A 22,177-nucleotide genomic window follows, 5' to 3' on the forward strand; every position below is an offset into this window, starting at 1 on the left:
CAACAACACTTTTCTTTATATGCCTGCCATTGAATCTACAGCAAGTTGTGAAGAGGAAGCTAATTCATCCATTTGTAGTCAGCCGGTGCATTTGCAGTTTTTGTCTTCAACTGTTAGTTGCATGAATTCGGCTTGTGCACAATTAGCATGTGTTTATATAAATTCTGTAGTGTTTTCGCAATAAAATTTCAGTCTTATTGATAGACATCTATGGATTGAATCTTTTTAACTACTGCTCAGCATTCAAGTCCATAGGTACTGGGCCCATTAATACTTTAATATCATGTAGTAAATGTTTATTACCTGCTTATCCCTGATCGAGGTTGCCCAAACATTTCCGGCTTGGGAGGTAGTACTTAAACGACCAGGCTAACGACCTCGTTGTGACAATAAGCAACAACTTGCTCCTAACAGAAATTAATTGGAATGCTAATGGGCTACAAACAAAACCATCTACTTCTCTTCCCTCCAATAATATAATAATAATGTAATATATTAAAACCCATTTATTCTTTATTTTCTGTTTATGGCATTGTCTCGTACATTTGACACCATTTTTAAACATGTTTAGATATCATTTAGATTTAACATTTATATCATCAGGTATCATTAAGATTAAACATTTATCATTTTATTACTTTCTCAAATTTTGCTGTCTTGTTCTTTGCAATTGGTATGATATGCCCACGCCGTACCGTTCAGTAACATAAGAACATGACATTCTATAGCCACCTATAATTGAAAAACCAATTTACTTACAACGAACTTATGGGTTCTTGGATTGAATTACTGTCTGGATCAGGACAACATAAAATGTGTATTTACACTATATTAGTAGAAAAGTGAATGAATTATTTGTTATTGTGTCAGAAAGGCAGTTTAAAGCATGCCCATCTACCAGTAAAAGTAAGAGAGAAAGTAAGAGAGAAATATAATTTTGAAGTCTTCGGATTGGTGGTTTTATATTTCACTACACAACAAAACTTTTTATGCACACCACAATGAAAAATTAGGATCTCCATTGAACAGTAGAGCTATTTTTAAGGTGTTTGGGTGGAAAGCTGGAGGTAAAGCAGAGAAAAGTAACCTGTAATAACTAGGCCTGTTGCAAACATAGGATCAAATGGGCCACGTCAGCTAATTAGACAGTCGGTCTGTTCAGTCTGAGCTGTAAATAAGCTGCTTCAAAAAGCACTGTCCTCTCTGGCCTCCATTGATTTCCTTTGCTGTGCTCATCCCTGCTCTATTGCTGCGTTCTCTTCTTTATTAAAACAAATTGCTTCAGAAACTTTATTTTTTAAATTTATTGTGGATTAATTAAAAACAAATTTGGTTTTGTAAGCAGCATGAATTGTTAACCTTTTCCAAAATATTAAATGGTAAATTAAATAACATTTCTTATAATTTTATCCATTCAATTTTAATCACTGCAAGCAAAACCTGACCAGACCGGCATATTAACTCAAATCAATAGTCCGTGTTTACAGACCAATCAGAAATACATGGCAATTTCTTTCTCATAATAATTTTCACCTTCCATCGGGACCATGGTTAATGTAATATTTTATGCAACCATTTGAATAATTTTCATACGTTTGAATGGTTTTGCTTCTAAACATTAACATAAATACACAAATCTTTTAGTGTAGATGTTACGTTTGCAACCCTTATGTAGAAGACCAGATTTTTCACATTTTCTAATGCAGCTAAATGAACTGATTTTACCACATTTAACACCAATTCATCACAAATATACTCATCTCCTCAGCTGTGTTTTATGGGTGTGTTGGTGTACAATGGTCGTGCGCTAACGAAAGACGCCCTGCAAAAGCAGCCTTGACCTGTTCCTGTCTAGTTGGCTGGCACATTATAAGGGACTATTTTCTGCAAAGAAAATGCGAGGATGACATTTGGAACCTGCAGGGTTTATTTGAAATACACATGAAAATTTGAAATTGTAACATGTAATGTATCTGATAAATACTCGCGTGTTTGTATTATTTTGTTGTGTTTGTGTGTGTCTGGTACAGAGCAGCTGGCTGTTTAACCTTTAGAACCATCTGAATATTTATAACAGAAGGAGCTCGGACAGATGTACACCCCGCCCACTTCGCCATTCCCAATATGCTCGGCCATCCATACCTCTCTCTTTGTTTGGCAGGAACAAAAAAAAACTCCCTCAGCATTATTTCCTTTCTAGTAAATGGCTGGCTAGCTGCATCATGGAGCTCATGTTGTCATAAGGAAGTAATGGCGAACCTCTGCTATGACTTTGTCAATCATCGAGTGTGCTACTTTTTAGGTATAGATTAATGTGTAGGAGCGAAAAATAGATAGAAGCACACAGATGTAGGGTCCCAAATAATTTTTTTCTTTTTTTAATTTTTTAAAAATCCCTTTTTTCCAAATACATTTTTGGGAGTCAGTTTCATTTTTGTAATTTAATTTTGTCATCCTTTCCAAGGGAATAGTCAGCCTCTTCACAGATGGCCACAAATCTTCAATGAACTCTTTTCTTGAGTTTGATAACCTGAAAACTGACTGTACTGACGGGCAAATGTCAAGTTTAGAAGATTTTTTGCGAACGAAGACAGAGTCATGAGCATCCGCTTTGTCATGCTTACATTGTTTTGAAGGGGGAAGGGCGGCTGTCGAGGGTGCTTGTTGTGCCACCCAGATTTCTTTCCCTTTGTGCAGTTTTTCCCGGACGTTCGTTTCTCATCAAAATAGATTATTTTTAAGTCAGCCAATTCTGCGATGTCCACCAAAAGAGACGGAATTTGGTCATAGTGCAAATTAGTTTTTCTTTTCATTATTAAACTCTACAAATTTAATCCTGATTGGCTGATATTATAGTTCCTATTTCTTTTGCTGTCTTCTCACTCTCTTACCCACATCCGGTAACTGATCTTTATTGAGAAATGCTGTTGTTTGTGTGGAAACCACAATTTAATCACCAAATCTCTGTCATGTTGACCATAGACTTGAACAGCGAGGTTTCCGCTCTTTGGCTGGTTAGCTAGCAGCCCATTTTGGGGTGTTAAATGTTTTGTGTTCTGTGTTGTGAGTAAGAGGTTAAAGTGGTTTGAGGCAGTGGGGCTCCTTGTTCAGCACACACACACACACACACAAACATTCGGTGACCACATCTGGCATCCACAAAGAGCCTATTTCTGAATGGGGGTAGGGTAGGTGGGGCCATGACCTATGGAAATGACTCTAAAAGGTCGCTTTGAAAAGGGAAGGACACACACACACAGATTAGAAATAATGGAGGTAGAGCAACATTCGGTAGCTAACATAGCAGCTAATGAATGGGAATTTCTTTTATTGCAATGTGAAGTTTGTGACTTTAGAGTTGATGCCAAAATACATCAGCTTGATTGACTCCTTTCCACTTATTTCTAGTCTGTATATGACACGTATTTGCCCATAGACAAGGAGTCACCATTTTTTTAAGTGGGGGAGGAAGATGAAGAATCCTTGTCAGCTTTTCTATTATTCATGGGCCACCACAGCAGTGGTCCGCAGAGTAAATTGACACCGAAAACCCTGGCTTCACAAAAGTTTTGCACAGTTTTCAGTTCACTAGTGATGCACTGAAATAAACATTCTTGGCCGAAATCGAAAACCAAAAATGCGAAAACCATGGCCGAAAAAAGCTCAGAAATAAATAATAATAATTATTATTATTATTTGAGGCACTTTCTTGCAGGATCTCTGTGCTGTCAGCTTCCTCGTCTCCAAGTGGGTTCCCACGTCCGTCTTGCCCTGGATCGTTTCTCGTGCGCGCTGCTTTAATCCCGCATCCAAGTAATCCGTTTGTGGATCAAGTACAATCGCGACGAGTGCGGAGGATCCGAATAGATCTCAGTTAAACGCGTGCTGTGTGACAGACTCTAACCGAATGTACTTTTCAACCCCTTCTTGAAATTGATACATTGAAGTACGTCCACACCACAGACATTCAGACAAGCCCCGCTGGTTGCGGTTTTTGCTTGCGTCATCATAACTTCCTGTTTCGGCATTGTTGTTTTCGGTGCATCTCTACTGATGATTGGTTCTTACATTGCAGACGGTAGATATTTCTTTCAATAATCGATTATCGGGCATTTTTTAAACCGCATTATCATAATTTAAGAGATAATTGCAATGCATCAAAAAAAAGATTCCTTCCCTTTCATCATAGTCAAACCTTCATTGTATAGTAATAGGCTCTGGACCCTACAGTATGAAATTAACTTCACAGCAGGCCATTGAAAATGCTTGATCTTTAAGGCTTTGTTAGTGCATATTTTGCTATAGTAAACCACATTCATAAGAAAAAATTTGCCTCACTTTTTTCTGTTTGGGAAAAAAAAGAGAGACTTTCTGAAAGTCCAGTCTCCGTAGATCAGTTTGATTTGAAAGAACATGTCAGTTGGTTTTGTTTTTCCCTGTCAGAAAGACACTCGAGAGCAGTTTAATCTTCAGGGGAGAAGTGTGCTCAAAAAGAGTTGTCAAGTTTAGAGGCTGAGTTTAGCTTGTAGCTGAAGTGAGTCTGTGATGTGAGCAGGGTGACATTTCAGCAAAGCAAAACTTCTGCTGGATTCAAGATGATAATTTCCAACATGTTATGACTGCTTGCGTGCGCTGGGTTTGGCCGCTGAAATGAGAATTTAGTAATATTGTTTAAATTGGTATATCTAATCTGTCAAAGTGTTGACAGTGCATTCATTTGGTCGCTAGTTGAAATCACATAATTAGGCACTTGATATGTAAATGAGGTGACTACAAACTTCTCGGTGAAAACCTATAAAATAAACCTGTAAAACCTTCACAACATTTTTTTTGTTTGACCGGACAAACAGTTTGATAAAAACACTGCAAAAAAATTGAGTTCTCCATAGTAATATTTAATCAAATAAATAGGTACCATTCAGGTACCATTAAAAAAAAAGGACAGGTGTGAATGTACCAATGTAATGTGTGGAGAATGCAAAAAAAAAAAAGGTAAAAGATATGGTAGTAATTTCAAGATTCAAGGTATTTATTGGCCTTTTGTGCACAAAAACCAACAGTACTGACACAGGAATGTACGTGTGATGCCCGCCTCGGAGCAAGGTTGGTACTTAATAGTGAGTAAGAAAAATTCTTTAAACGTAGAAATACGAAATAGCTTTGCAGTAGAAAAAAAAACCAGATGAATTGTGAGTGAGTTTGGCATTTTGCGTTGTATATTTCTTTGCACATAAGAAGAAAGTTCACAGGGATATGGAAAGAGTTTTGCACAGTTAGGACCGTAATTGATCCATCGGTGTTGATTTAACTATTGATTGGTTTTGACTAATACATTTACGTTGTGACAGTTTTGTGGTTGCTGCCGCCTTTTCGAGTATGTAGTCATGTATAAACAGTCAAAGTGGTTGCTCTTTTGTGAGTACATGAACAAAAATTGTGTCAATGCGGACACAAAATTTGTATCAAGACTGCAAAAAAAATGAATATTTTGCAGCGTATGTTGGACTGTCCCACATTGTGATGGCTGTGCCACTGCTGTTGATTTTGTGGTTTTATATGATTTGTGGCTGTTTCAAGGACGTGCCGTGCTGTCCAACAACAATTTGTTATCAGGAAAGGACACAATTGAACTGTAGTTATGTTCAGGCAAGTGAAAATGTGAAAGGCTTATCTGTAGACGGGGTGACCTGGGTCTGATAAGAAATTTAATGTGACTCTTTGATAAAGACTCCTGAAGCAATCTACCCCTGCCTGTTTCTGTTCCTGTTCCTGTTTTCTTTTTTCCTTTTATCGTAGTTGATTACTTTTAATCAACATATTTGGCCTCCATATACCCAGTATAGTACACTGTGTTCTTTTTATGTAGTTTATTTTACAGCCGTGACCTTGTAGAGGCAGAGAATTCTCTGTACCGGAGTGTCTGTTTGGATTCCCTGTGTAAATGTGAACTATTCACAAACTGAGAGCTTGGCTTGCATGGAATCCATACTAAACAGACTCCAGGTTGAGATAAGTGTGCTTGACTACTGGACAGGCCACAGACCATATTAATATTTTATAGAAAAGGGATTGAGTTAAGCAGTTCTATAACATTCAAATATACCCATATATATATATATATATATATATAGATATAGATATATAGATAGATAGATATATATATAGGTGTATATATAGATAGATATATATATAAGCGATTTTTTTTTTTTTATTGAAAGAACTCTGGTTATGTTTGCATCGAAACTGGAAGGCCTTCTGCGAACGTTATCTTCCAATGGACTCAATAAATTATAGGAGAGAGAGAGGTGTAAAATAAAAATCAATAAAAATTCGAAAAAGTACTGTACTTCAGAAACAACAACTTGGTAATAAGTTTTTATTGGTGGTTCCATTGTGTAGCAGTTAGCACGCCTGCTGCTGGAAACAGATAGCATGTAGACGTGGGTTCCATTCCCAGAGGAACCACATACTTGGCGCCTGCCTGTTGCAGCAGATCTGCCGTTAACCCAAGAATTTTCCAAGTGTGGGATAATTTTTTTTTTTTTAAATCAGGAAATTTAAGCCGACTTATCTTTTCTCCATCACATTTAAAAAGAGCCCTTTTAGGAGATGAGTGGGGTTAAAACTATCCATCTGAATAATGGACAAAGTCTGAATCAACCTGAAATTACACTGTTAAAGTCTTTTCATCGTGATTTCAAAATAATTTAACCACCAACGTAGACAATGAAAAAACTGGATTTACTATCTGAATAAACTATTTTCGCCTCAGAGAAAATGAATAAAGGCTAGCTGAAAGCTAATTGATCCTTTTAGTAGACCGGGCCAATTGGGACACAACAGAAGTAAAATAACAGGTATGTGCTGCCCTTGCTAGCTCGTCCTTACTGGCTTGCTCCAAATTCCCGAGTCTTTAGTTTGAGTTGCGGACATCACAGAGCCACTCTCAATATGCAGGAGACTTCCGGAAATTTCGTGGCAGCACTCCTGGGCCCAGACTCTTAGGAGATTTGGTGCGTCTGCATTTATTTCATTAAATGGGAACTGCAGCGATTTTTGTAGTTATGTAATCACACGGCTTGACATCGCTGCGTTTAGATTAATTGCGCAGCACTTACGTTAAACATTCCCTTCAACCTCACCATCTGTTACTAGAATATTAAAGTTCGATTGAAATGACTTTACGATGACATGCCTTATCGTGGTCTTCATCGGGAGCGTTCTTGTGAGGTACCTGCTGAGTAGAGAGCATGTAATGTAATAATGCCCTGTGGCCAATTGTTTTTGTTTTTTTATTGATATTGCTTCACATTGTCATTCAGTTTGCAGAAGATTTAGATTTGTATATCCTCTGCTGTGCGTCATCAGAAAGGAGTTGAAGGAACCATTAAAATGCCTTTACCGAGAGCACAACGAGCAACTGCCTACAATCTCGCAAACATTTGAGATGGTCTGCTTGATAATGTTATCTGAAAGTCTTTCACTTAGTTTAGAGAGAAGTGAATGCTCCGTGACAAGTATATTCAAATGACGCTTTTCCCACAACCCTATTATTTTCTTTTGTCCAAGCTCTTCGGCAGTGTGGCAACTTGTGGTTCAAGTTCCCAATCTGGCCCGTGACTGGATTCCAATTTCAGCTTCTTATTAGAGGTTCGATGTGGTGATGATTCTTTCTTTCTTTGACCATGTTTACACTCTGCGAAACACTTTTGAATGTTTTTGCAAACATGTTCGGACCAAAGGCAATGCTTCGACATAAAAGGCTAATTTTAAAAACGAGTTGAGTTGAGCAGTAGGTGACGGTATTCTGGCCGTTTCTTTGCGTTAGTTCCTCTTCTGAAAGTATCTGCTGGAGATCTTTTTCAAGAAAGGTTGCATTGACAATTGACACAAGTTAAATGGACTTTTTAGGCCAGTGCGGAGAAAGCCAGGTTTGGACAGAAACTCTTTTTTATTTATTTCCTTCAGCGGGGGCACTGAAGTTACTCTGGTACGGCCAGTCCAGTCAATCTGTTCAAAGGAAATTGGTTGTAACTTTTGAGTAATTGGTTTGCACTCCAATATAGACCAAAATATACACTTAAATATACACCCAAATAGCTCAAGTACATGTTGCATTTGGTGTTATGGGGTTGATGTACCTTTTAGTAATACCCTTTTACTTCTCATTTCTTATTTGTGTTGGTGGTAGATTGGTCGTATTGGGCGTTCTGGTTCTTTTCAGTTCTAGTATCCATTCCTATGTAGTCAAATATTAGGGAAACAAAAAGTAATTATGCTTTGCATTTACTCATGTGATCATAATTATGAAGTATCTATAATTTTTAAGGTACATTTTTATTGTTGTCAACCCTCAAATTAAAATGGTAAAAAAAGGTTAAAGTAAAGGTTTCCCGTAACTGGCTTTTTTTTGTACTTTCAGATAACACAGAAAACCATTTACAGAGGTTTTTGTTCTATTTGCCCAGTCAGCATATACATGTGTGCAGTATATGTGGGTTGTACTTAGAAATTATGCCCAGTCAGCATATACAGTACATGTGTGCAGTATAAGTATATGTGGGTTGTACTTAGAAATTATCTTCAGAACAACTCTGATAAAGTAAATTAAGGAAACATAGAGGGAGACACATAGCGGGACCAGGGATTGAGGAATAACCTATTCAGAAATATTTACTTTCATCAAATTTTTTCCCATGATGCATCTGTGCCAACTGCAGCATTTAACAAAACAATTATTTTTAAATATATTTTTAAATATAATGTTAACATAAAAATGAACAACGAGCTTATTTACTATTTTTTAAAAATGTCTAAAATTTAATGCAGTAAGTTAATATTTTAACACTGTACAGTGGGGCCTCGAGATACGGGATTTACTAGTGCTCGAATTAATTGGGTTTTTAGTTATTTAATGGGGGGAAAATACAATTGAGATATGAGTGAATCGACCCAGAAGTGCTGTTGTGGAACGGATTAAACTCTCGAGGCCCCACTGTATATGGAGTAAATATATGTTTTGATTGGATAAGTTGTATGGTGAGTTTGAAAAAGTTGGAGCTCATGGTTGCAAATCACTGCTTTGGATGTTATTGTTTATTTTCCTTTATGTCTAACTTAATTGTTTTTAGCTTTCATTTCTTTGTTACTGATAATAGTTCTGCTCATATTTCGTATTATTTATTTTTACACATCCTTTTTTTTTGCTATCCATCCTGGTGTTTTTCTCTTCTATTGTTCAGAATCGCCGACGGGGAGGGCTCAATGGGGGGATGTGTGGTGACAAAAAAAGAAATGCTGGCGGAGGGAGAACGTGAAGGGGGGGGGGGATGTAATAAAGGAGAATGAAATGGGCAAGGGAGGTAGAATGGGTGGATAGAGGGGATATATGTTGCCCGCTGTCTAAAAGCTGACATGAGGATTTGTATTTATTTGTCTTCTGTTGCCATGCTGTTTCATATTCAACAATATACAATGTAACACGGACACACATTGGTACTCCGTGGCTCAATGTGATGGATGGAATGGAATGATGAAAGGCGGTGCAAGATTGCACATCAGACTCCAGCAAAGAGTGAACCTCCAGATGGCACTGGTGTTGATTTGCATTAGACTTCCATGTTGACTCAAACGTGAGACGACAAAGGAAACGGGGGCCTCTTAGCAAGATGTCGCGTAACGTGGAGCTGTCTCTCCGAGTAGACAAAAAAAAATCAGTTGAAACAATGGAAACATGCTGCACAATATTTTTCCATTATATATAAGGTTTTACCTCCCAAATGTTTTGTTCCTGTTGGTTTAAAATTGCAATACACCGGATAATTCTGTTCTGTAAATGTTAAACCAAGACAATGGCGTTATTCATTGTATGTCTCTATTTTTTTTTTTATTGAATGCTAAAAACCAAGGCTGCAAATTGGACTTTTAGTTATATAAAAATATATATCTGGGACTTCTATTGTAACCAATCAAACAATTGAAATCGCAAAAGGCTCATATGGACTCAGATGAACTCAATTTGAATTACAAAACAAAACACCACCACATTGGACAGTCTGCAGGGTCAATGGTCACACTGAGGGCACATTTATCAATAAGTTCCATGGCCCCATTAAATGATGAGGAGCAGGCGGGGGCAGCTCTGAGCCTTTTTTTTTTGCCGACAGGAGTTGGTCCGAGTGCCTCTCTTTCCAGTTTGGTCAGTACAGCTGAGGCAACATGATCAAACGGGAACAGAAGTTATCAAAACAAGAGTACCGTAAAATTGATTGTAGTTGTTTTGACATTTAAACTAAATTGATGAATAAATCTATTCATTTTGCTGCACTCTGAACCAAATACTACGGGACAAGGACAAGTCAAAGGGCGGTTAAATGTCAGACTTAAAATGTTGATTCAATGTTCTATTTATTTTATTGCTTGACTCACTGCTTTTGCTCTGTTCCTATACAGTAAATTAGTTTGCTGAAATGTATTACAAACTGAAAGGTCAGGATGTAAAAGGAAAAAACGTCATACGTCTCTAACCGACCAAAAAACACAGATACACCAATTGTATACAGTGGTCTCTCTATATCGTGGTTCTCCTTTCGTTCCCTTAGTACATTGCCGATTTTATTTTTCTTATTCCCATCTTGCGAGAGTTTCACTGTATTGCGGTATTTTACGGTAGATTTTTTTTTTTTTTAATTTACAATATTTTCATTATTTTCGTGAAACATTCGGAAAACATTTTCTAACCAAAAAAATAATAATTTAACAGTAAAAATATAGCACATTGCTAGTAGCTTTGTTTACGTAAAGATCGAACGCAGCATTGTGCGTGCTCTTCTGTTCCTCACTCTGATTGGCTCATGCGTTGTAGCATCTCTCAGCATCTCCCCTTGTCTGTCGGCCACTTGTTCGCTTTACCTCGCGCCGTTGCTGTAAAGTTTATGCTCTTGTGTTTGGCGAAAGTTTACCCTTGATTAATCTGACAGGTAAGGTTCTTACATATTTGGATCCATGCAAAATCACCACTGAATAAAAAAAAAAATCTTCACTTCACATCAGACTTCAATGATGTGTAACCTCTTGATTGGCCCAGAAGTGGAATAATAGACAATCAGAATCAGAACCGGCTCCAACAACAACAATGTTAATTTTTGTTTTATTTATCGTCTCCAGCTAATGTAATTGCAAGGTCATATGTTTTGAGGTTTTTTTTGGCATTCATTCGGAAACAAACAACGGTCGAAAAATTGTTGAGTGACTCGGCTTCGAGTTCAGCATTACACAGTTTGTTGAACTGCCTCTGAGAAAAGGGACCCCATGTCACGTTACCGTTTGTGTGTTTATGCGCTGTGCGTCTATCAGGGAATACTCTTCCAGATCTTTGTTTTTGCGTGCATGTGCAAATGCGAACGCTCTGTCGTTAGACCCTTGTACGTTTCATCCTGGTTTTCAACTGTAGATTGCGGTCGAAAAAGAAATTCAGAATGAATACCCCTGCTCTGTAAGTTGTGTCAGGTGCATGTTGTGAAACAACAGCTGGACTCTGTCCAAACACTTTTACCTCCCAGAGGAAGCGCACAGACAAACATACGCACACATACACGGTCTTTTTATGAAAATGGGCCAGAGCAGCCTTGGGAGCGGTGAAACAGACTTTTGGTCCTCGTTGTGTGTGTTTAGTCTGGCCGTCTGCTTGGCGTCAGTGTAGGCAGCATCTCAGATTAGTCAACCACATTTCTGTCTGAGTACATTGTAAGAGTCTGGCCTTGTGTTTGCCCTCTTCAGTCATGCTTCGTCTATCATATCAGGCACACTGTGTGTGTGCGAATGTTAACTAAGGTTCTTTTTTTAAAAAAAAAAAACCCTCCTACTGTTGTGATTACATCCGCGTCCATCACTTTGCACGTCAGCCCGTACGCGTCGGGTCTTCTGGGACAATTAAATTAGGAGCTAACCCTTTTTTTTATTCCTGATGGTTTCATCACCGATGATTCAGTGTTCTTATTGTACTCAAGATGCAACAGCATCTCAAACAGATCATGGTTTAAGATGGTTTATTTTATTATTTTAGTACACTGCAACAACCACTAAAACCGAGTCCAAACCAAGTTTACACCGGAAAAATGGAGGCATCGATAAATGATAAACGGCCCTAAACATTAACGATGCAGAATCCTGGCATATGGCGTTGGTTTGCCCATTTTAAAATGGATTCAATATTTATAACTCGAGCCTAATGACATAAACTACTTAATGTAAACGCTAAAAGTTGAATAAAAAAAACATACAACTATCTATGTTTATCTAGGTTTTGATTGGCATGGAACAGTGTTGCATCTCTCTCTTCTCTCTCGTTTTCTTCTCGCCTTAGCCCCAGCTCCCCCTTGTGACCGTGAAAATTAGTTTCACGCAGCATTAATTATCAGCGTAGGCTGTGGTTGAATAATTTATTAGTGATACTTTTAAGAAGTGGTTATTCAGAATGTTTTTCGGACTCGAAGTTTTGTCTTTATAGTCCAGCCTGTTGGTTGTTGAAGTTTTTTTTCAGTGAGTTATATTTAAATGCATATTTAAACTGAATTGTATGAAAAATGTATTTGCAAATGTATTTGTAAGGCAGCAGTTGTTTCAGGCCATTTAAAAGTGCACTTGTTTTATTTATATTTTCAATATTATACGCATAATAAATATATGCTCGGTGTTTGATTTATTTCAAACAAATTGATTGTCTTTTTTTAATGCGGAAGATTTGATCCAGATACGAGTGGATCGAGACACGAGTGCTGTTGTGGAACGGATTAAACTCGTATCTATGGGGTCCACTGTATTGGACATTTAAGTATATTGTGACAGTTGCACTAAAATGTGAGCAAACATATTTGGAAAAAGTAGTATCGGGCACTCCCTAATAAGCAGTTAGCAGTCTCAAAAGGGCAATGAAAAATAGTTTGCTGATTTGGAAAACCTAGAGTTTTGTAATCAACTATGGTAGCATTGAAGAAAGAAAAGTAAATAGGGCAAAGAAGAAAACATTGTTACGTTTTAATTGACTAACCAGCTAGTTAATACATCAAACATGATAACGCATCATCTGACTGTGGGTATGACCTGGTGCCAGAAAATAACAAGTGCAAAAGCGGTGCTTTCCATTTATGGGGAGAGACGTCAGGCAGAGGGAGCCGAGGGAGGCAGCGTCAGAATGGTAAAAGTATGAGCGCCGTGAGGCATGCTGCAATTCAGATCCTATTTATTTTTAGATATTCTTCATTAGTTTGAGAACTACAACATGTTTTTATAAATGATAAAAAAAAAAAAAGTCAGAGTCTTTCACATTTTATACCAAAATTTACTGAACTGTGAGGTTAATACAGCGGTGTTTGCCGTGCAGTGGCTTTTGGCATGCCGCACTGCGCTAATATATACAGAATGAAGTGCTTTCAGTGTAATACAGAACAAGTTAATGCAATAAATGGATGACAGGTGCTCCTTTAGATGGGGATTACTTAACATGAACATCGACAGACCAGTCTACTCATTCGGCGCTCCTGACATAAATGTTCTGGCATTTTATCACAGTGAAAGAAAAACAATTTATGGACTTCCATTTGAAAATGCTACCTCACCCACTCCTTAGAACGCTTGAAGTTGTTAATGGTCCTATTAAAATACCATTATAGTAACCTAAGGAATATTAATGTCAGTAATTAATGGCATTGTAACTATGGGCACAGTAATTTGTTGAATGGGTAATGGTAATACTGTCACCGATGGCTACATTTTCCGTTGGCATTCTAATGACATGGTGACCGGGAGACCGGGTTAGGGATATTGTTTCATCAAAGCTATTTTCATAAAGTTCCTATGCCTTGCTGCTGCTCCGCCCAAGCAGTCCTTTTCAGTCGCATTTGAAATGGAACACACCTTAGAGCAGCAGAAAACAAAACAAAGTGTCTTTGTTTTTCCCAAAAGTCTCGTTTTGGCCCGTGTGGTGCAGAGCTAAAAACTAACAACTGAAGTAAAATTTGTTTATGGTAAGCTTGTGGTAACTGTGTGTCTCATTAGCCCCCTAACAATGTGTTAGCCAATCGTGTAAATGACCCATGATCACAATAATTAAGATTGGGAAAAGATAGCTCGAAAGCAAGATGGAGGGGAAAAAAGTTTTTTTTTTGATTAATATTGGAATAACTCAATTAGAAGGAATATTCATTGACTCTGGAAACACATTGCATGGATTGCATACACAATTATACGCAATTATACTAGGGGTGCCCAATAAGTGGAATGCGATCTACCAATAGATTGCAAAGGGACTGCTGGTATGCCATGAGCAATTAAAATATATATATATATATATATATATAATTCTTTATATGTTTTTAGAGACCGTGTATTGTGAGACAAACTGAACTTGGTACTCTAAAGTTTCATGTGTATATTATGTTCAGTTTATGTAAGTAAATATTTTTTTATACTTCCTTTATACTGTATTTTATTTTTAAATCCCATTTGCTGTTCACTAGGTGCAACCGATGCAACGTTTTCCCACAGTCATCGAGTAATTATTTCCATATTGACCAAAGTACTTTTTTCATGTTCAAGCAGCCCAACTGGAAATACTGCATCTCACTCCTGTAAAACACTGGAGGATTTGACCGGCTGATAATTCTGTGTTTTCAGAGAATAAGAAAAAAGGATAAATCGAAGTGAAATGAAATCAGATTGAAATGGCTTGCAATTAATAACTGTGGTGCTCCTTTTTTTTTTTATCTTTTTGTACTTGTGTAATATTTGACTTTAGCTTCTTAGGAAAATGTCAGCGCGGAGCCCTGTTTGCAGGTATGTGTACAGGCATCTGAGTCATCTAGTCATAGGAGACAAGACTCAGCTGACTGTTAGTATTCTGTTGTCAGACACCCTTACTGTCTTACACACACACACACACTCACATTAAGACACACACCAGACATACACTTAGTCATTTCCTTCCTGAATTCTCTGTCTGGAATTCATGTCCAGACAGTTCGCTTTGGTTAGAGTAATGTGCGGAGTACTTGTAGCGGCAAGTACTTGTGTATTTATGTATTTAAGTCTCAATGTCGTTGCTCTAAAGATGTGACACAGAATTTCACTTGCATTTTTCCTTTTAAAATGAAAGTTTTACAAACCTTGTAAGTGTTTAAATAAAGACGACGGTTGCCTCGGTACAACTTTTAATGTCCAATACCAATACTGCAACATGGAGTATTTGGCGATGCCAATATAAATGTGATACTAATTTTCTCCTCTAGCATGCCATCGATTGGTGTTTACGGCATGTCGTGCAAAGTTAAGTTGAGCATTTGGGCTTAGCTAATGAGTTAGCCGGGTATTGGACATACATTTCTATTATTTTTTAAAATTATTTTATGCATTTATTTGAATTCATTTATTATATTTCATGTATGATACCTGTATTTTATTTATGTAGTTATGTATTGGTTTTTTAGGAAATTCAACACAGCTGGTTTAATTTTATTGTGCAGTACTTGAATGTAGTGACATTTACGGGAAAAGTTCAGTAAGAAACTATATATATATATATATATATCACAGTTACTTTTCAGTATTTGCAATAAGCACTTGCAGTATTATGGGTTCCCTCATATATCTGTTTCTGTTCCCATATATCTGACTGGGATTTGGGTCACATGCTCAATGGGAACGATGCCTTTCTGTTTCATTATTAGGCCCCAGGGCATGTGATTGGTGGGTCCCTTCTTTTGGGCTTATTTTTTGCAGACCTGGTTTCCTGTTTCTGGCCACATTGACCTGAAGCTCTGTAACTCATACACGTTTTCCAGTGCTCATGGAAAAAACAGTCCTGATAACTCAACGCACGTGATGCGGGGTGGAAGTGTTTTCATGTGATGTTTCATCCCTGAAATTACAAAAGTTTGATAACACACTGGAACACGGCGTACCTGTGACTATCAGGGTTGTGTCTCAGCAGACTGTTATAATAGTACCATTTAGACTCTGGGATGCGGCAATTAATTATTAGCTTTATTTATTTTATTTTTTTGTGCAAAATACAAGCTATAGGAGGGCTTTCAGCAACCATCAGAGATCACGTTTGAGTCCTTATGTGCAAATAGGAGATCTAATTTCCTCTCAATGATTGCTTTCGCTCCCGCGGGGCAGTCTTATTTTGGTATAGCAATTTATACAAGCGTGCTGTACAGTAGTTTTAAGGAAAGATTTTCTCTTTTTTTAATGATTGTGGAACATTTGTATTTGCCTGGGTTTTTTTTTTTCACAAGCTCTTTTGACATAATTACATTGTATAAGTCTTTGTTTAAGTCTTAGTGTAAGTCTTTGGAAGACGCAAATTTCTCTATGTGCATGTACACAGGCTGCCTCAAAGGTGAAACATCAAACTATTATTATTATTATTATTATAACCAAGATTGAATTAAAAACAAAATGCATCACTTTGTAGTGAGATGCTTCAGAATGAATGGAATCACTCAGACACAAGTACCCGCAGTAAGGAAAAAATATATTTCTAATTTATATCCGAGTAGCGAAAGTGGTCTGCCTCATTACACTTCCCTGCCAGCGAATTGCAGATCCTCAGAAATGCAGTATCACATTCACACGTTTTGTTTGTGTGAATTGCTGTTCCCAATTTTAAATCTGAATTTCAAAAAACTATTGGAAATGTTGAAAGATGTAAACAACAAAGTTCTGAAAACGCGGCACCTTGTCTGAAGTAGATATTCGGTCATTCTCATGAAGTCGTTCGTACACCGCGGCAGTAATAATTTTAGTAATAAAACATGCAATTTAGGAAAATAAAATAAAACATTATTTCAATACAGAAAGTAATTTTATTTACTATATATATTAATATATCGTAAAAAAAAATTGCTGAGTCACTATGGCTTCTGTTTTGCTAGCAAAACATGCTAATGTTCCTCATCCTCCGCAACACAATACACTTATACCGCAACAATTTTAGGCCAAGATTTCATGAGAAATGACATAAATGAGTTATGATTCTGAAGGCGAGAAAATACTGGGCATCTGCACCAGAGGTGATGCGTCTAGCGTTAATCTTTTCTTCTTTAGATCTCTTACTTAATTGAAAAAAAAAAAAAAGTGTCAGTGTCGTGAAATTCACCCGCAGGGTATTGTCTTGATTTGATGTGTGTGTTTGCTCATTATTATTTTTTTTTATCTCTTTCTCTCTCACAGCTCTTCAGTGCTACTGTGATCGATGTAGCGCAAATTCCAGCTGCACAACAGATGGCGTTTGTTTCGTCGCCATCCGCAAGGTGGGCAGCCGCCCCATCACGGAGCAGCGCCAGTGCATACACGAATACGAACTGATACCCCGAGACAGGCCCTTCCTCTGCGCGCCCTCTGTCAAAGATGACACAGGGATTTACCCGTTGTGCTGCACCTCGGACTACTGCAACAAAGAGCCTGACTTTGAAATGTTACCTGGTAAGAACCCGAAGAAATAATGAAAATACATTATCACTAATGTTATCAATTTTTCAAACATGTTGTGGTGTAATTTGTAAACTCATTGTTGTTCAAGAGAATCTGCTAAATCTAATGAGTAACAGTCCTTACTTTTCCAGCAGTGATTGGATTCAAATTTTTTTTTAACGCCCGTCGTTTCGTCTCACAGGGCCCACAGAGAAGCCTTCTCCATTGGGTCCCGTGGCTCTTGCCGCAGTAATTGCCGGCCCGGTGTGTCTGCTCTGCCTGCTGCTCGTGGTGGCCTTTTATGTTTGCCACAGCCACAGGGGCCTAGGCGCCGGGGGAGCTGGTGCCCATCACCACCATCATCACCGAGTTCCCAATGAAGAGGACCCCTCCATGGACCATCCTTTTATCACTGTTGGAACAACACTCAAGGATCTCATCTACGACATGACGACCTCTGGATCTGGATCAGGTAGGAGCCGGTGATCTCGAAGGCTGAGGCGTTAGCGGTGCTGAAAATTTAAAAAAAAATCGTTAAAAAAACTGGACATAAGTCATATTCAGTTTTTTTTTTTTTTTTCACCAGGCTGCGCTCAGTGTGTTGTGCTCCCAGAGAGACTATAAAATCGCCTCAGCAGGGGCATTTCACAACTTAATTAAGTGGGTATACAGGCCGAGAGCCATGAAACATGATTCCGTGTAAGAAGGAAGACGTAGGAAAGAAAAATGAGCAAAGCTCATAGCGCAACGGGCCACACTGGCTCACGGTTATAGCTCTCAGCTTCGCTGGTGCATGATGACGAAAATGAAAAAAAAAAAAAAAAAAAGAAAATAGAAAATTATAAGTAGAATTCTGTAAATGGATGTAGACCAGCGGTCCACAACCTGCAGACTGGTAATACGGCGCCATCGTTGAAACAGCTTTTCGACTTTATCCTGTTAGTATTGTAGTCGCAATGACTGCCAGATTATTTTGAAATGAAAAAAGTAAATGGATGTGACAGGATTGATTTTTGAATCAAGTCAATTAGTAAAACTGAAGTACTTTTTTTTTTTTTCCCAGTGTTCCACTGTGGCCCAGCAGTGGTTCCCCATTTATATAGTTTTTATTTATTCTTTTGATCGATTGATTTTTTTTTTAAATTTTTTTTTAAAGAAAAATAGCTGTCATGCGTGTCTGTTTAGGTCAGTGGTTCTCAATTTTTTTTTCTGTCATGCCCCCCCTTGGGGACAGAAATGTTTTCATGTCCCCCCCCCCCCCATTCCGACCCACACCCCCTGCAAATTGAACTACTATTGAGAACCTGATAACATGTATATTTTCTATCTGTACAAACCGCTGTATGAGTTGCTGCCACCTAGTGACTGGAGGCTTGTTATCATTCAAGCATTACAGCAGTATATCCAGCGTGCCATATTACATTGGAAGCCCCTCATGCCCCCCCACCCCACCCCCAGCAGGGGGGGCACCCCACTCTTTGAGAAGTACTGGTTTAGGTTAATGGAGTAAAAACGTTCTTATCACCATGGCTTCTCTGTCGCTAGAAAAAAAACATGCTAATGCTAATAGTCCTCATCCTCCGCAACAGAATGTTCTCCCCCGGACCGGGGGTTTGGGAACCCCTATAATAGGCCGTATACTAAAAGAATTCAAACATATTGTGCCATACATAGCTACATGCATACATGCGTACCCCAGAATATGACATATTTATAATGTATTTTCAGTTTATATAACTAAATATATATTTATATTTAATGTTTTCAGTGTAGGTAGATTACTCTAGCTCTTTTTTCCTCTTTTTTTTTTTTTTTTTTTTTTTTAAAAATATATTGGCTTGTCATTAATATTTATTTTAATTTCTAAAACATTTTGGCTCTTCAAAAATGTTTCTTTTGACCAAGAATTCATTTTTTGAAGCCATTTTACTTACCATAACATAATCAGGTGCTCATTAAAGGACTCAATTATTTATTTTTAATTTTTATTATACATACTATTCACCACAATTGTTTTATTCACCAGTTCTTTGCATCCAAAAAAAAAAGTAGATGCACAATAGGATTCGAAAATTCCTTCAAAATAAATTACACACAAATACTAAAAGAAAAAAAAAACCCATAAGAATCAGTGTTGGGGTTTTTTTTTTTCTTTTTTCACCTGAAAGAACTGTCAGGGTTTGTTAGCGCACCGCTTGCCCCAGTGTTCACCTAAAAGAACTGTCAGGGGTTGTTAGCGCACCGCTTGCCCCAGTGTTCTGCTGCTTTTTCTCAAGGTTTCCACACTCTGCAAGGAAAACACTTTTCACTGAGTTCAATATATCAACTGCTTCCTTGGAGATACGGTGAAAAGCCTGTTAGGTTGCCTAACGTAATATTGTCTTGTATGTGGATGCTACACTGTAAATTTTGTGTCCACTCGATCATCCCGACTATCAACAAAAACATTTTTTCTCAGTTTGAATGCACATCCAAAATTCAGCACACTTAATTCAATCCAGACAGATGCACAGACCCTGGCGTGAAAGTAGAAACTCTCACGTGAATTTATTGACACACAAAAAGGAACAACTTTAATTTTACTTTTCCAGTGATGACTTTTCCCTGCAATGCCCCGCCCCTTTAATACAGTGCTACTCAAATAGTGGGGCGGACCCCCCTGTGGGGGCACAGTGAGGTGCCAGGGACCGGGGGGTGTGAGAGGCTTCCAATGGAATATGGCACATTGGACTGTAATGCTTGAATGATGACAAGTCTCCAGCCACTAGGTGGCAGCAACCCAAAATCTACTTCTTATCAGGTTCTCCATGGTATTTCAATACAAGTCTCCAGCCACTAGGTGGCAGCAACTCAAAATCTACTTGTTATCAGGTTCTCAATGGTATTTCAATACACGGGGGTGTGGGAAATGAAAACATTTCCGTCCTTTGTTCCTTCAGGAAAAAATGAGTAGGTCAACCAAAAGAAAAGTAGACATTAAGTGTCGAGTGGAAAAAAAACGAATTTTTTTCACTCAAGTCAAATCAACGGCTGTACGTCTGATATGCCAAGGAGGTTTTCAAAGTATCAGACGGCGCTACAAAAAAAGCATTTATCTTACTTCACACCGACATTTTTTTTTTTCTTCTCTGACCCCTGTCAAATTTTGCAACCCATTTTGGCCTGTGAGTCAAATAGTTTTCCCAACCCTGGCGTAATAGCGTAATGTAGAAAGTACATGGTGAGCAGTGACACTGCATGGCGCCACCAGGCTGCAATGCAGCAAACATCAAGTTATTTCTTTTGAAAAGGCCTCACCACATGGACAAAGAAATATTGAAACAACAGTTTTTAATAATTAATGACTAGCGCATCTCTGTTTGACATGTTTTGGGGTTTTTTTTCCCGAGCTCACAGTTTCAACAGAAAACAGCTTGAAAATGATTCCGGACCTGAATAGATATTTTTGAAGACACATTTTGGTGTTGGCGAGAGTCAGTGGGTTTGTCGGTAATAACTGGCATAGACGAACGTAGTGGTATGCGGTAATGGCTCTACTGCTCTAGATTCGCTCGGCTGTAATTGGTACAGTAACGACCTTTACTGACCTTCATTCGTTTGTTCAGCCTAACGCAACTCAGGTATTCATGTTCTTGACCTTGACCAGACCTCTTAGAAATGATGTTTAATTTCATTAGGACAAGGTTTGGTCTCAATTGCCCAAAAATACAATAAATAACCCAATATATATACAGTATAAACAAAAAATTGACAAATCAAACTTTTGCGTGAGCCAAACGTTTGCTTTAACACAATGACACTCCTCTTTCCTTTAAGGTCTGCCTCTGCTCGTCCAAAGGACCATCGCCAGAACCATCATCCTTCAGGAGAGCATCGGCAAAGGACGTTTTGGCGAGGTGTGGAGGGGCAAGTGGCGCGGTGAAGAAGTGGCGGTGAAGATCTTCTCCTCGCGCGAAGAGCGCTCTTGGTTCCGCGAAGCCGAGATCTATCAGACCGTGATGCTGAGACACGAGAATATCCTGGGCTTCATCGCTGCGGACAACAAAGGTGAGTGAGCTCCGCAAGATCTGCTCTCAACACGAGTAGGGTCGACGTTCGGTGACTTGTCCGTTTTGATTTGTGTCGCGTTTCAGGTGTAGCTCTACTTGCTTTTCGGTGTGAGTTGAACGTTTTTGAGGTTTAGAAAATGGAATAGTAGATAAATGCTCACCAGGCTGTTTTTATTACTGACTTATTTCTGTGTTTGGTGGGATGAAAAAAAATGGAATGTCTCAAACCTAAATATCTTCACAGATTACCCCCCCAATAACAACGCTTACACTTTCCGATGGATTTTAATGAGTCCATTTGCTTGTTATAAATATTTATTTGTGGCCAGGGAGTAATAATTAAAATGTGGTGCTTTTATGTCTCCTTGTGTTTCAGGTTGATCTGAAGTTGATAAATAAATCAGTAACTCTCTGAGTTTACTAAAAGGGTTTAATTTGTTAAAAATCAGTTGGCGCTGCAATAAATGGGATTAAATACAATTAGCCGGGGGGGTTTAATAAGAAAATTACATAATGTATACTAGAGGCAATTCTGAACACTAGCTTGAGTTTATTTCAGTTGATTAAGTATTCAATATTCAGTTAGTAGTTCCTGTGTGTTCATGTTGTTTCAGTGCACTTTTTTTTTTTTTCTTTCCTTTTTTTAAATCAAGTTT

General features: G+C 38.1%; 1 protein-coding gene across 1 annotated transcript in view; it reads left to right on the forward strand.

Annotated features, from left to right (window-relative positions):
* Positions 1-22,177, forward strand: part of tgfbr1b (transforming growth factor, beta receptor 1 b) — a 41,869-nt gene that overhangs the window by 4,861 nt on the left and 14,831 nt on the right. The window contains exons 2-4 of the mRNA XM_008307428.3: positions 17,233-17,484; positions 17,675-17,944; positions 21,289-21,519. Of these exons, the coding sequence (XP_008305650.1) occupies positions 17,233-17,484; positions 17,675-17,944; positions 21,289-21,519 (753 nt within the window). The remainder of the gene's footprint in view (positions 1-17,232; positions 17,485-17,674; positions 17,945-21,288; positions 21,520-22,177) is intronic.

Source organism: Cynoglossus semilaevis, chromosome 3 (assembly GCF_000523025.1).
Source record: "Cynoglossus semilaevis isolate Cse_v1.0 chromosome 3, Cse_v1.0, whole genome shotgun sequence".
Taxonomy (NCBI): Eukaryota; Metazoa; Chordata; class Actinopteri; order Pleuronectiformes; family Cynoglossidae; genus Cynoglossus; species Cynoglossus semilaevis.